This window comes from Rhinatrema bivittatum, chromosome 5 (genome assembly GCF_901001135.1).
Source record: "Rhinatrema bivittatum chromosome 5, aRhiBiv1.1, whole genome shotgun sequence".
Taxonomy (NCBI): domain Eukaryota; kingdom Metazoa; phylum Chordata; class Amphibia; order Gymnophiona; family Rhinatrematidae; genus Rhinatrema; species Rhinatrema bivittatum.
Window position 1 is genome coordinate 271,858,920 of NC_042619.1, and position 12,685 is coordinate 271,871,604.

The 12,685-nt window shown below is 44.4% G+C and overlaps 1 protein-coding gene across 3 annotated transcripts in view; it reads left to right on the top strand.

Annotated features, from left to right (window-relative positions):
- Positions 1-12,685, top strand: part of SLC23A2 (solute carrier family 23 member 2) — a 289,448-nt gene that overhangs the window by 251,135 nt on the left and 25,628 nt on the right. For all 3 annotated transcript variants that reach the window (XM_029604057.1, XM_029604056.1, XM_029604058.1), the window contains 2 exons: positions 5,559-5,706; positions 6,283-6,388. In XM_029604057.1, coding sequence (XP_029459917.1) covers positions 5,559-5,706; positions 6,283-6,388 — 254 coding nt within the window. The remainder of the gene's footprint in view (positions 1-5,558; positions 5,707-6,282; positions 6,389-12,685) is intronic.

Genomic DNA, 12,685 nt, shown 5'->3' on the forward strand with positions numbered 1-12,685 from the left:
CAGATTTTTCAGGTTTGTCCGTTGTGGGTGACGTCATCCGATGGTAGTGAACAGACTCTTCTAGAGCTTTTAGCTGTATTGAGCATGTGCAGGAATTTCCTCATGAGCCTCCTCAGTCCTTTTTTCTGACATGTATTCAGTTGCTGTATTTCTTTTTCTTCAATCTTAGCTTGTTTTTCCTACAAAATCTACTTTATTTTTCTTCCAAGTTGCCTTGCTGCCTCAACAGCACCCCAGTGCACTTTTCAGAACTACTTTAAAAAAAAAAAAAAAAAGTTTAGCTATTTGCCTCCTCAAGATGTCCAGCAAAAAGAAGTCAACAGTAAGTTGATTTAAGAACTGCATATGAGGGAAGGGTAATGTCCATTACAGATGGTCACAAACTATGTTACTGTTGCCTGGGATTGTACCACAACCAGGCAAACTACTATATTTGCAAACGGATGTCCTCATGTACTCAACATGCCAGAACTTATAAAATGGAGGAACTATGTAAGTCTCTTAGATGTTAGTCTGTTTGCCTCCGCAAGAAAGGAGTTGAGCAGGAGCCCCTCAAATTCCCATCTGTAAGACAGGCTGAAACCTCTGAGAGTAATGTTGACCATCCTACATTCAAGAAGAAGCAGTGACACACTGCGGAGCTGCCGAAGCAACCAGCGTCTAAGAAGCAGCATGTTTCCTCATCTTCCACTCTGACACCCAAATTGTTGGCCCATGCTGCATTGGTACCATCAAATGCACAGTGTACCTTCAATGCATGGCGACTGTACCCCATCGATACATGGAATTCTGGTGCCATCAACATATACACCATTGACACATGCATACTTGGCGCCATCAACATCGAAATGCTTTAAGCATGGCATGACGGTGTCATTGAAGCATGTGACATCGACAACATCAAAGCATCCAGCACCATTGAGGCATTAGTCATCTAACTGCCAAAGCTAAATGTCTTGATGGCATCAGGATATCAGTTTTCGGCGCATATGTTTCCTCACATTCCAGACCATGCACATCATGTCAAGTTGCTGATGCAGCTTTATGGAGGATGTCCAAGAAAGGAGCAGAGGGAGATGTAATACCTCTACCCCTCCAATCACTAGAGCCCTTACACCAACAAGATTGCTAGCAGAAGGCTCACGGTTAGAGATGCCAGATCTGATATGTTCTCTGGTACCTCTTACTTTTCAATATATTTATAAATGATCTGGAAAGAAATACGAGTGAGATAATCAAATTTGCAGATGACACAAAATTGTTCAGAGTAGTTAAATCACAAGCAGATTGTGATAAATTGCAGGAAGACCTTGTGAGACTGGAAAATTGGGCATCCAAATGGCAGATGAAATTTAATGTGGATAAGTGCAAGGTGATGCATATAGGGAAAAATAACCCATGCTATAATTACACAATGTTGGGTTCCATATTAGGTGCTACAACCCAAGAAAGAGATCTAGGTGTCATAGTGGATAACACATTGAAATCGTCGGTTCAGTGTGCTGCGGCAGTCAAAAAAGCAAACAAAATGTTGGGAATTATTAGAAAGGGAATGGTGAATAAAACTGAATGTCATCATGCCTCTGTATCGCTCCATGGTGAGACCGCACCTTGAATACTGTGTACAATTCTGGTTGCCGCATTTCAAAAAAGATATAATTGCGATGGAGAAGGTACAGAGAAGGGCTACCAAAATAAGGGGAATGGAACAACTTCCCTACGAGGAAAGACTAAAGAGGTTAGGACTTTTCAGCTTGGAGAAGAGACGACTGAGGGGGGATATGATAAAGGTGTTTAAAATCATGAGAGGTCTAGAACGGGTAGATGTGAATCGATTATTTACTCTTTCGGATAGTAGAAAGACTAGGGGGCACTCCATGAAGTTAGCATGGGGCACATTTAAAACTAATCGGAGAAAGTTCTTTTTTACTCCACGCACAATTAAACTCTGGAATTTGTTGCCAGAGGATGTGGTCAGTGCAGTTAGTATAGCTGTGTTTAAAAAAGGATTGGATAAGTTCTTGGAGGAGAAGTCCATTACCTGCTATTAAGTTCACTTAGAGAATAGCCACTGCCATTAGCAATGGTAACATGGAATAGACTTAGTTTTTGGGTACTTGCCAGGTTCTTATGGCCTGGATTGGCCACTGTTGGAAACAGGATGCTGAGCTTGATGGACCCTTGGTCTGACCCAGTATGGCATTTTCTTATGTTCTTACCTCAAATAGGCCTCCCATTCAAGGGCAAGAACCTATTCTAGTTTTGGAAGATGATGTTCCACTGTCCACTCTAGATCAGAGAATATGTCAACCACTTGACCAGCTAGCAGAGCTTGTGAAAAAAGTTTTACCTCTTTAACTAAAGAGAGAGAAGATGCTTTCTCTCCTTTTCTGCCCAGTATTGCTAGTATACTCCCACAGGATGGAGTGTCAGTATCTCCAGTTTGAATGAATTACACCATCAGCCCCCCCCCCCCCCCCCCAAGGAGGTTCTGCTTCATCTCATTCACTTGCAGCAGAGTCCAGCCATTCAGGGAACGTATACCAGAGCTATTTCCTTCCAAGGTAACTGAAGGGACTCCTTCCCCCCCACCCTGACCCCCACTGAGTCACCATCTTCACCCATGGGGGTCTTATATTAGTGTTCCCACACTCTTAGGTTCAGAAGAGGAATGGAAAGGAATACCCCATGACCCACTACAGGAGCCTCCAGAGCATTCCTTTCCTCTGGAAACTTTATTCAAAAGTTTTAGATTGTGTGTATCTTTGTGTCAGAGATATAAGAGTGGAAGGATTTTCTGTGCACCTTTGTGTCTGGGAGAGAGAGTTTGTTTGCATTTGTCTTTGTTTCTGGGAGGGAGAGAGTTGGTCTTTTCTTTCAGGGGCAGGTCTTTTTCCTCTCCTTCATCTCCACCCACCCCCCACCCCACCCCTGCACTCGTGAAATGTATGGCGGCTCTCTGCTATTGTGAATTCTGGTTTTGTGGCTCTTCATGTGTAGGGTTTATGCTGTCAGTAGGACCAACTAAGTGAACCATGACAACCAAAATACAAGTTTCAAAGAACATGAAATGGGATTTATGCTGGTGGCTAAACCCTCACGCTCTTCAGGAAGGAGCTCCAATTTGTGGACTCCCTCATCAAGTAATCTTAGTGACGGGTGCTTCCATAAAAGGTTAGGGTACCTATACTGGACCACCTTGAACTTGAGGTCTCTCTAAGAGAGAAGCATTTTCAGATCAATCTTTTGTGATGAGAGCAATCAGATATGCTCAGGGAGGCACAGGGTCATGGACTCTCTGCCAAGAAGCATAGACACCCACAAACATGACAGCAGAAAAAGACCATATGGCCATCCGTCCAATTAAATTACCATTATAATTCTCATCACTTCCTTAGAGATCCCCTATATTTATCCCATGCTTTCTTGAATTTAGATAATGTTTTTGTCTCTACCACATCCACTATCCTCTCTAAAGAAATATTTCCTAAGATTACTCCTGAATACCATTCGCCCTCATCTCATGACCCCCTCATTCTAGCGCCTCCTTTCCATTGAAAAAAGGTTCACCTCCTGTGCATGAAACCTTTGAAATATTTCAGTGTCTTCATCATCTCTCCTTCCTCTAGGGCAGGAGTTCCCAACCTTTTTGGGAGCGTGGACCTCTCTTCAACCTCCTCCCAAATTTTCACAGACCCCTACATACTTGTCTTTCATTTTTTACCTGCAGTTATATGCCATATATAAAAAAGTTATTAATGAAATAACAAAGAAATAATTATATGCACACCAGGCTCATTCATAATATATAAAACATGAAATAATGCTTATTGATATAAATGGCTACATATACTTGCAGAGCACAGCAGTGAATGTATAAGAATATACTTATAGTCAATAACTTACATAATGAGACTATAGGCAGCCACACAGCTGGATCTGGAGCAACTGGGGGAGGGGGAGAGAGAAACTGACCAGAGTGCACTGGGTGGGAGTGGGGGTGGGGAGGAGAGACTGGCAAGAAAGAGATTGGTGGAGGGAAAGAGTGAGAGACTGATGGGGGGGTGACTGGTGGAGAGAGAGAGACTGGTTAGGATGGACTGGAGGGAGGGGAGAGAGAGACTTGCAGGATGGACTGGGGGAGGAAGAAAGAAGATCTGGTTGGGATGGGCCATGAAGCAGAGAACACTGCATGTGGATTCCGTAGGGAGAATAGGAAAGGTATACAGGTCAGGTGTGCAAACCGTGCAATTGTACGGGGTGGCAGACGCAGGAGGGCGGCAGCAGCGATGGAAGGGGGTCCAGCAAAGGGAGCAGCGGGAGGCCTATTCAGCTGCTGGTGGACCCCATCCCCACCTGTGGCGGAAGAATACAGAGGCTCATGCAGCTGCCGGTGGATCCCAACCCACCAATGGCCACCGGCAGCATGAGAAGGAAACGGGAGGTTGTTCTGTATTTCCTCCTCATGTGCAGGCTGGTCCCGTGGTACTCAACACTTGTGGTGCTAGCACTTCCTGTATGCTCAATGCCTTTGGGTTCAGGCTATCTTCCTCTCTGTTACCAACAGCACCAGTGGTGGTGTGCCCGTTGGCACCTGGTTAGGTATCCATTGATCCCCCTTTTTTTGTTGGGCAGCAGCTTGTAGCTAGGGATTCACCCATGTGAGAATCCCTGCTTGTCCTCTGAGAAAGCAGTTGCTTACCTCTAACGTGTTCTCCATGGACAGCAGAATGTTAGTCCTCATGAAATCCGCCCGCCACCCCATGGAGTTGGATTTCTTCTATTTTTTTTATTTTAATCGTAATTCTGTTACGTGACTGAAGTGGGACCCCGCGTGTGCACGTGGTATTGGGCGCATGCCCAGTGTGTCTGGTCAGAGTTCTAGAAACTTTGATATAAGTATTTTGCATCAGGGCTCCATCCAGTGATGTCACCCATGTGTGAGGACTAACATCCTGCTGTCCTCTGAGAGCATCTGTTACAGGTAAGCAACTCTGCTTTCTGAGGAAAGGGTTGGATATTGCAGTCCTTCTCACAGCCGTGGAATCACGGGAGACCAAGGGCTCTGCCTTATAGCCTGTTTGTTGACCTTTATGTCTGCGTATATGGCTGGACTGATTAGGGAAACTAAATACCTTTACCTTGCAGACTAGCCTCTCTCCAAGCTGACTCCTTTTACAGTGGTGTCTTATTCTCTTTGTGAAAAACATTGGTACCATCCCAAGGGGCAATTAGGGTTATTGCTGTGCCCTAAAACCTGGTGCAAAGTTATATGTATGCCTCCATTTCTTTTCAGGTGACATTGGTGCAGTGTGCCTTCTGAAGACAAAGCCTTGTTTCCATATGCTTATGCATAATTTGGAAGTAATGGGAAAAGTTTCCTAGAGAAAACCTTATTTGGGAATTGCTTGACTTAATGTATTCTCTTTCCTGATCACTGAGATTACATCTACTGCATCTGAGGGACTTCTGGTGGATTTGTTTTGCCCTTTGCCTCAGGGTCTGTAGATGTGTCTTGCTTTCATGTTTTATAATTGTTCTCTTGTTTTCCTTCCCAGTCCAGTGGGGATTGCCTACAGTTTCGGCAGCTGGGGTCATAGGCATGCTTAGTGCTGTGGTTGCCAGCATCATTGAATCGATTGGAGATTACTATGCCTGTGCCAGGTTGTCATGTGCCCCTCCACCTCCTATCCATGCCATAAACAGGTAAGTGCCATGCCATATTAGTTGCTCCTGATAGATGTGAGAGCCGCAAGTTGAAATCTCTGTGGGTTGTGTTAGCTTTTTTTGGACCAACCAAAAAAAAAAAAGCTTTGAAGACCACTGACTCTGAGGCTGAAGGACACATTTCTAGGGAATGTCACAGAGCGAGAATACTCATGATGGAAACAGTCAGTCATAATTTTGGTTTTGGGTGTTTTGCTGCAATCTGAGCACCTCTGACTTGTATCTTTCTAGCACTAAGCAGCAAAAAAATATACATTCAGAGCATGTCCTTCTTGATATTACAGTTAGCATAAATGCAGTTTGAGCTTTACAAGCTGTTTTGTGCAATAAAAGATCATTCTGCTATATATATTTTTAATAGCAAGGACATGGGGTTGTCCTTTCAGGGTCCAGTCACAGTAGTTCTGTTATATTCTCAGAAGAGCTTTAAATCACAAGGATTCTGTATATTGAAGGGTTTAAAATGTTTTATCTCTGTGGAAGGACATATGTTATAGGGTATTTGTACTTTCCTTTTTATATGTAGACACTTATTTTTATGTGTTTTGTATATAGAGGAATTTTCATCGAAGGTCTTTCTTGTGTTTTGGATGGGGTATTTGGCACCGGGAATGGATCCACCTCCTCTAGCCCCAACATAGGCGTGCTGGGAATCACAAAGGTACCCAAATGTTAATATTACTTTTAAAAAATGAAGCAATTACTGGTTTCCTTATCACAGACAATGGTTGATTTCTTCATGAAGTGTGAGCGAAAATGTGCTTCACAATACATTTCCAGAGTTCCGCCACAGCCTGTTTTGAACTTTTTTTGTGCCACAGACACACAATTGGTAGAGTGAGCTTGTGGCTAATCAAGGTCACTCTTTGCAAGGCGGAACAGTAGAGGTGCCTGACCACAGTCAAAAACCTGCTAGAAATGAGCAAAGGCAAACCAAACTACCCACATTTTTTTTCTGAGGGGCAAAAGTTATCGGTTTATGTTAAATTATGACTTTTCCCAGTGTTAACACCCTACTGCGACATTTTAAACAGAGTAATTGGATGCTAAGTTTACTCGGTAATGCAAGACACTCTTGGCCTGCCTTGAAATGGCCTAGTTCTGACATGCCTGTCCTATATAAGTGTCTTCCTACGCACATTAAGTACAGACTCCCAAACATCAGAGACCTTGGTGTGGTGCAAACGGATTTGTTTGCTAATCCTCATTCTGTATTGTCCTTGAGTACTTCTGACAAGGTTTTGTATTCCTCCAGCAGTGGTGGGGGTGTGGGCAGATTAGAAATATTAGCAGCACCATCTGCCGTCTGTCCCAACACCTCTGTTGGCATAGGATTGTTCTCTCTGCACGAAATGGCCGGAACCTCTGTCTTGTTTTCCCAACTTCAGTAAATTGAATGGTGGGGATTTCCTGTAGTTTGTGGAGGTAATGAATTTTGACAGAAGCAAGCTTTGCATTCTAAGTTCTGCCTCATGTGAAGTTAAGTCTTGAAAGAGACCACAGGGGCAGGATCTGCCTCTTGCACAAGGATGGAAATAGTTCACTAAGATGTGCATGAGAGAGCTCTGCAAACGGAGACTCTGTACCACTCATTGATGGCAGCTTTTTATCAGATTAATAATGAAATTGTTCCCTTTATTAAATCAGGGACAACAATACTTTACGAAGCAGTTGCACAGGCTTTATGAATTCATACAGTGTGTGTATTGATTGTATGGTTTGTACAATATATATATATTAATTGTATGGTTTAAATTATAAAGAATTTAATTTTGCTGTATTTATACCACAAATCATCTTAAACCCCTGAAATTTCTGTGGTACGTGGGTATCTAAAACTTATATTTCCCCGTATATGCACAAGCATATAATACCCATCCTCTGACTGTGGTTCCCAACCAGGGGGATCTCCAAAAGGGAAGCAAGAAAGTTTAAGCTGGGCTGCTGCTACCTGTGACTGATCGAGTTGCTGTCCCAAGCCAGGAGGGTGGGGCCTACTGCTGCGCTGGAAGCTTCACCCTTCCTTGCTGTAGGCCAGGCAGAGAGCAACAGAGAAGGGCCTCGAATACGCTGCCACATGTCCAATGGAGTTAGGGAAGAAAGGGACCGATTGCAGCCCTTGAGAGTCTTAAACCCCACTGCTACACTGAGGATGTGGGGAGCAGAGAGGCTGATTGTAGCTCTCAGAGCCTTCAGCATCACTGTTACTTACTGAGGAAAGCAGAAGAAAGGGGGTGATGACAGTGAGAACCATTTCCTGCTACTGCCACGTGCTCTGTCTCTGGCCTGGCAGAGAGAGGGGTGAGGAGAGCTACATGAAAAAAGTAAGTAGAATGACTGACTGAGAAGAAGAAAGGAGGAAATGAAAATGGGGTTAACAATACAAGAGGAGAGAGGGTAGAAAGAAGAAAACAGGAAGGAAGGAGGATAAAGAGGGAGACAGGAAGCCATGATTCACCTGGTTAAGGGGAGTAAGAGTAGATGGCAGCCTATCAGGGGAGAGAGGACCACCAGAGATTGGGGGGAGAAGGTGAGGACCTCAGGAATCATGCTGCACAAGAGGATAGAGGGCCACCATGATTCAGGAGAGAAGAAGGGGGGAAATGACCGCAGGAGATCAAGTAGGAGGGAGGAAGAGACAACCTATGGATAGGACATTAAACACAAAAGTTATTTAGGGGAGCACAGACAGACATGGAGATCTCATAAGCCTTCTCTTTGAAAAATGGGCTATTTTGATTTTTCTGAAATCTGAATTATTTTGCAGCTTTTATTTTCTGCATGTATTTGTAAGAATCATAAAAGAAAATAAAGTATAAAAGAAAAGCATGCTAAAAGAGGGTCAGTTTTTTCAGGGAGTATAATTTTCAAAACTTTATGTAGATAAACATGTGAAAAGTTTGCTCACCTGACTATAACCCAGAGTCTTTTCAGCAGCAGGCCCGATTTTTTTATTTTTTTGGAACTCGCTGCCTGATTCTGCTCAGATAACAGTCTGAAAAATATTTTAAGAAGGTCTTAAAGACTTATCCTTTTAAAGAGACTTTTGCAGTCTTTGGTAGTAACTGAGCTCTTTGAAGGACAGTGATGCTGGTTTGTCTGTAAAATTAAGACGGCAACTTTAAAACGAGCATGCGGACACCTGAATATGCGCGATTGCGTGCACATATGCAGAAATTTTAATTTGTGCATGCAAGATTTAAAATACACCCATCGCATGTATGTGTGCTCCTAATTTTAAGTGGTTACACAAGCAAGCATAACTCGCATATCTTCCTTAGGACTTTGTCAGCTTTAACCCACGTGGATTAGTGGATTTTAAAACATGCTTATGTGAAGGACATTCTCTGAGGACAAGCAGGTTGGTACACATACGGAAAGTTTCTAGAACTTTGACTAGGCACACTGAGCATGCACAGCATGCTGTAGATACCGTATGTCGCTCTCCATTCTTTCTCTTTCTGCGGAGCTGAAAGCCTTGTGGTGTGAGTGAGCTGACTTTACTGTTTTTTGGCCTTGTGAAAAACTTTATTTTCCATCTATAAGCAGGCTGAATTAGCCATGGTATTTGGGTGACATCTTGGTGCTCTCGCGGACATTCTCTTCTCCAAGAGTTTTGCTTTCCTGCGCCTGTGCGGCACTTCCCATGCTCAACACATCAGTCTCCTCAGTTCATTTTTTCCAGGCTTAGGCACAGACTTATTTTCTCTTTCTCCTTGTATCTCCTCATAGGAATTTCTTATTTTCATGCTAGCGATCCCCAAAACAGCACTTTTCAGTTCTCTTTAAAATGTCTTCAAAAAAGCCGGGTTTCAGATATTGTCAGTGCAGGCAAATCATGTCCGTGATTGACAACTACAACTATTGCTACCTCTGCCTAGGCCCAGTCCACAACCAAGCGTCATGCCGAGAATGCAGCTACATGTTTGAGAGCGCAGAAGCAGAGAGTAACCAAGATACCCAGGCTCTGGAACAAGGAAGGGGCCTCTTCTGCATTAGGAAGTTATGCGCCCTCACCGAGACGATCCATGCGTTTATCCCCAGGACCCAAATCTGGGCCCCTCGAGGTTGCCAGGAGGTCTTCGTTGGTGGAGCCACAAGCTAAGGGCAAGCATCCAGCACAGACAGGGCTCTAGGTTGCTTCCTCACCGAAGAAGCCCAAACCTGGATCATCCCGCAAACCATTCCAAGGCAAGTGCATCATCCACACCATCAATAGCTCACATCGACGCAAAGATAAAATGTCTATGTCCAGTTCCAAGCACCTCTGGGATGCATCCATACAAGCATCCAAGAATGCGTCAGACAAGAGCTGAATTGCTACTACCATGAAGTATCGGTGTAAACCTCGAAGCAGAGGCTGCACGACGCCTCCTCGACACACCACATGAATTCATCAATGCATGAGTCGTCAAAGGGGGATGATGCACGCAATCTTGCTGCCTCAACTAAGAGAAGTGACTCCCAAAAGGGCCAGAGCCCACATCAAAGGAAGAATAGATCCATGTCTCGTTCAGAGCAAAGTGTAAACCCGATCCTGTATATATTGTCCCAACACCCTTGGGTTTCTTCTTCCAAGCCTGTCTCCATCAGCTCCAGGTCACCTTCCTCTCAGGTGAACAGTTCTGTTTATTCAGGATTATCCTCCCATTCGCACCTTCAGCGCTTCATTCTTCAGGAGGAACTCTCTCCAAGAGATAAACATCCTGCATAGGGGGAAGGGTCCATCCGGTGTTCTACCACCCCAACGTCCTTCCAAAACTCCTATACCATCGGTGCCTACCGATCTTGGTACCTCCTCCTTCGGTGCCACCTCCAGAGCAGACTGGATTAGGACTTCTTCCACCATCAGAGGGAGGCTACAAGGTGCAGGAGACCAGCCTTATAATCCTTGGACCGATGATTCCTCTGACTCCCAGGATTCCAATGACATTCCAACAGAACCTTCACCTCCTGAGGACTGCGCTCCCCTCCAGAAGACCTTTCGTTTTCAAGTTTTATAAAGGAAAGGTCAGAGACCATTCCCTTTAAACTGCAAACTGAAGAGGATGCCAGACACAGGATGTTGGAGGTTCTCCAATTCATGGATGCCCCAAAAGAAGTCATGGCAATTCCAATTCATGAGGTCCTCCTTGACCTATTGCATCGTACCTGGGAACACCCAGCTACAGTTCCACTGGTAAATAGAAAAATTGATGCTACTTACCTAGTCCAATCAGCTCCAGGTTTCCATAAAAACCAGCTTTCCCACCGCTCTGTAACATAGAAACATAGAAACATAGAAATGACGGCAGAAGAAGACCAAACGGCCCATCCAGTCTGCCCAGCAAGCTTCACATTTTTTTCTCATACTTATCTGTTTCTCTTAGCTCTTTGGTTCTATTTCCCTTCCACCCCCACCATTAATGTAGAGAGCAGTGATGGAGCTGCAACCAAGTGAAATATCAAGCTTGATTAGTTAGGGGTAGTAGGGGTAGTAACCGCCGCAATAAGCAAGCTACACCCATGTTTATTTGTTTTACCCAGACTGTGTTATTCAGCCCTTATTGGTTGTTTTTCTTCTCCCCTGCCGTTGAAGCAGGGAGCTATGCTGGATATGCGTGTAGTATCAGTTTTTCTTCTCCCCTGCCGTTGAAGTATAGAGCTATGCTGGATATGCGTGAAGTATTAGTTTTTCTTCTCCCCTGCGGTTGAAGCAGGATATGCATTGAAAGTGAAGTGTCAGGCTTATTTGGTTTGGGGTAGTAACCGCCGTAACAAGCCAGCTACTCCCCGCTTTGTGAGTGCGAATCCTTTTTTCTTCTCCCCTGCCGTTGAAGCAGAGAGCTATGCTGGATATGCGTGAAGTATCAGTTTTTCTTCTCCCCTGCCGTTGAAGCAGAGAGCTATGCGTGAAGTATCAGTTTTTCTTCTCCCCTGCCGTTGAAGCAGAGAGCTATGCTGGATATGTATTGAAAGTGAAGTATCAGGCTTATTTGGTTTGGGGTAGTAACCGCCGTAACAAGCCAGCTACTCCCCGCTTTGTGAGTGCGAATCCTTTTTTCTTCTCCCCTGCCGTTGAAGCAGAGAGCTATGCTGGATATGCGTGAAGTATCAGTTTTTCTTCTCCCCTGCCGTTGAAGCAGAGAGCTATGCGTGAAGTATCAGTTTTTCTTCTCCCCTGCCGTTGAAGCAGAGAGCTATGCTGGATATGTATTGAAAGTGAAGTATCAGGCTTATTTGGTTTGGGGTAGTAACCGCCGTAACAAGCCAGCTACTCCCCACTTTGTGAGTGCGAATCCTTTTTTCCACATTTCCTCTTGCTGTTGTAGCTTAGAGTGATGTTGGAGTCACAGTAACCATGTGTATGTTTATTGAATAAGGGTATTATCTCCAGGCAGTAGCCGTCATTCTGGCGAGCCACCCACTCTTTATTGACGGCCTCTTGATTTTATGGATCCACAGTGTTTATCCCACGCCCCTTTGAAGTCCTTCACAGTTCTGGTCTTCACCACTTCCTTCGGAAGGGCATTCCAGGCATCCACCACCCTCTCCGTGAAGAAATACTTCCTGACATTGGTTCTGAATCTTCCTCCCTGGAGCTTCAAATCGTGACCCCTGGTTCTGCTGATTTTTTTCCTATGGAAAAGGTTTGTCGTTGTCATTGGATCATTAAAACCTTTCAAGTATCTGAAAGTCTGTATCATATCACCTCTGCTCCTCCTTTCCTCCAGGGTGTACATATTTAGATTCTTCAATCTCTCCTCATAAGTCATTTGATGAAGACCTTCCACCTTTTTGGTCACCCTTCTCTGGACCGCCTCCATCTTGTCTCTGTCTCTTCGGAGATACGGTCTCCAGAACTGAACACAATACTCCAGGTGAGGTCTCACCAAGGACCTGTACAAGGGGATAATCACTTCCCTTTTCTTACTCGATATTCCTCTCTCTATGCAGCCCAGCATTCTTCTGGCTTTAG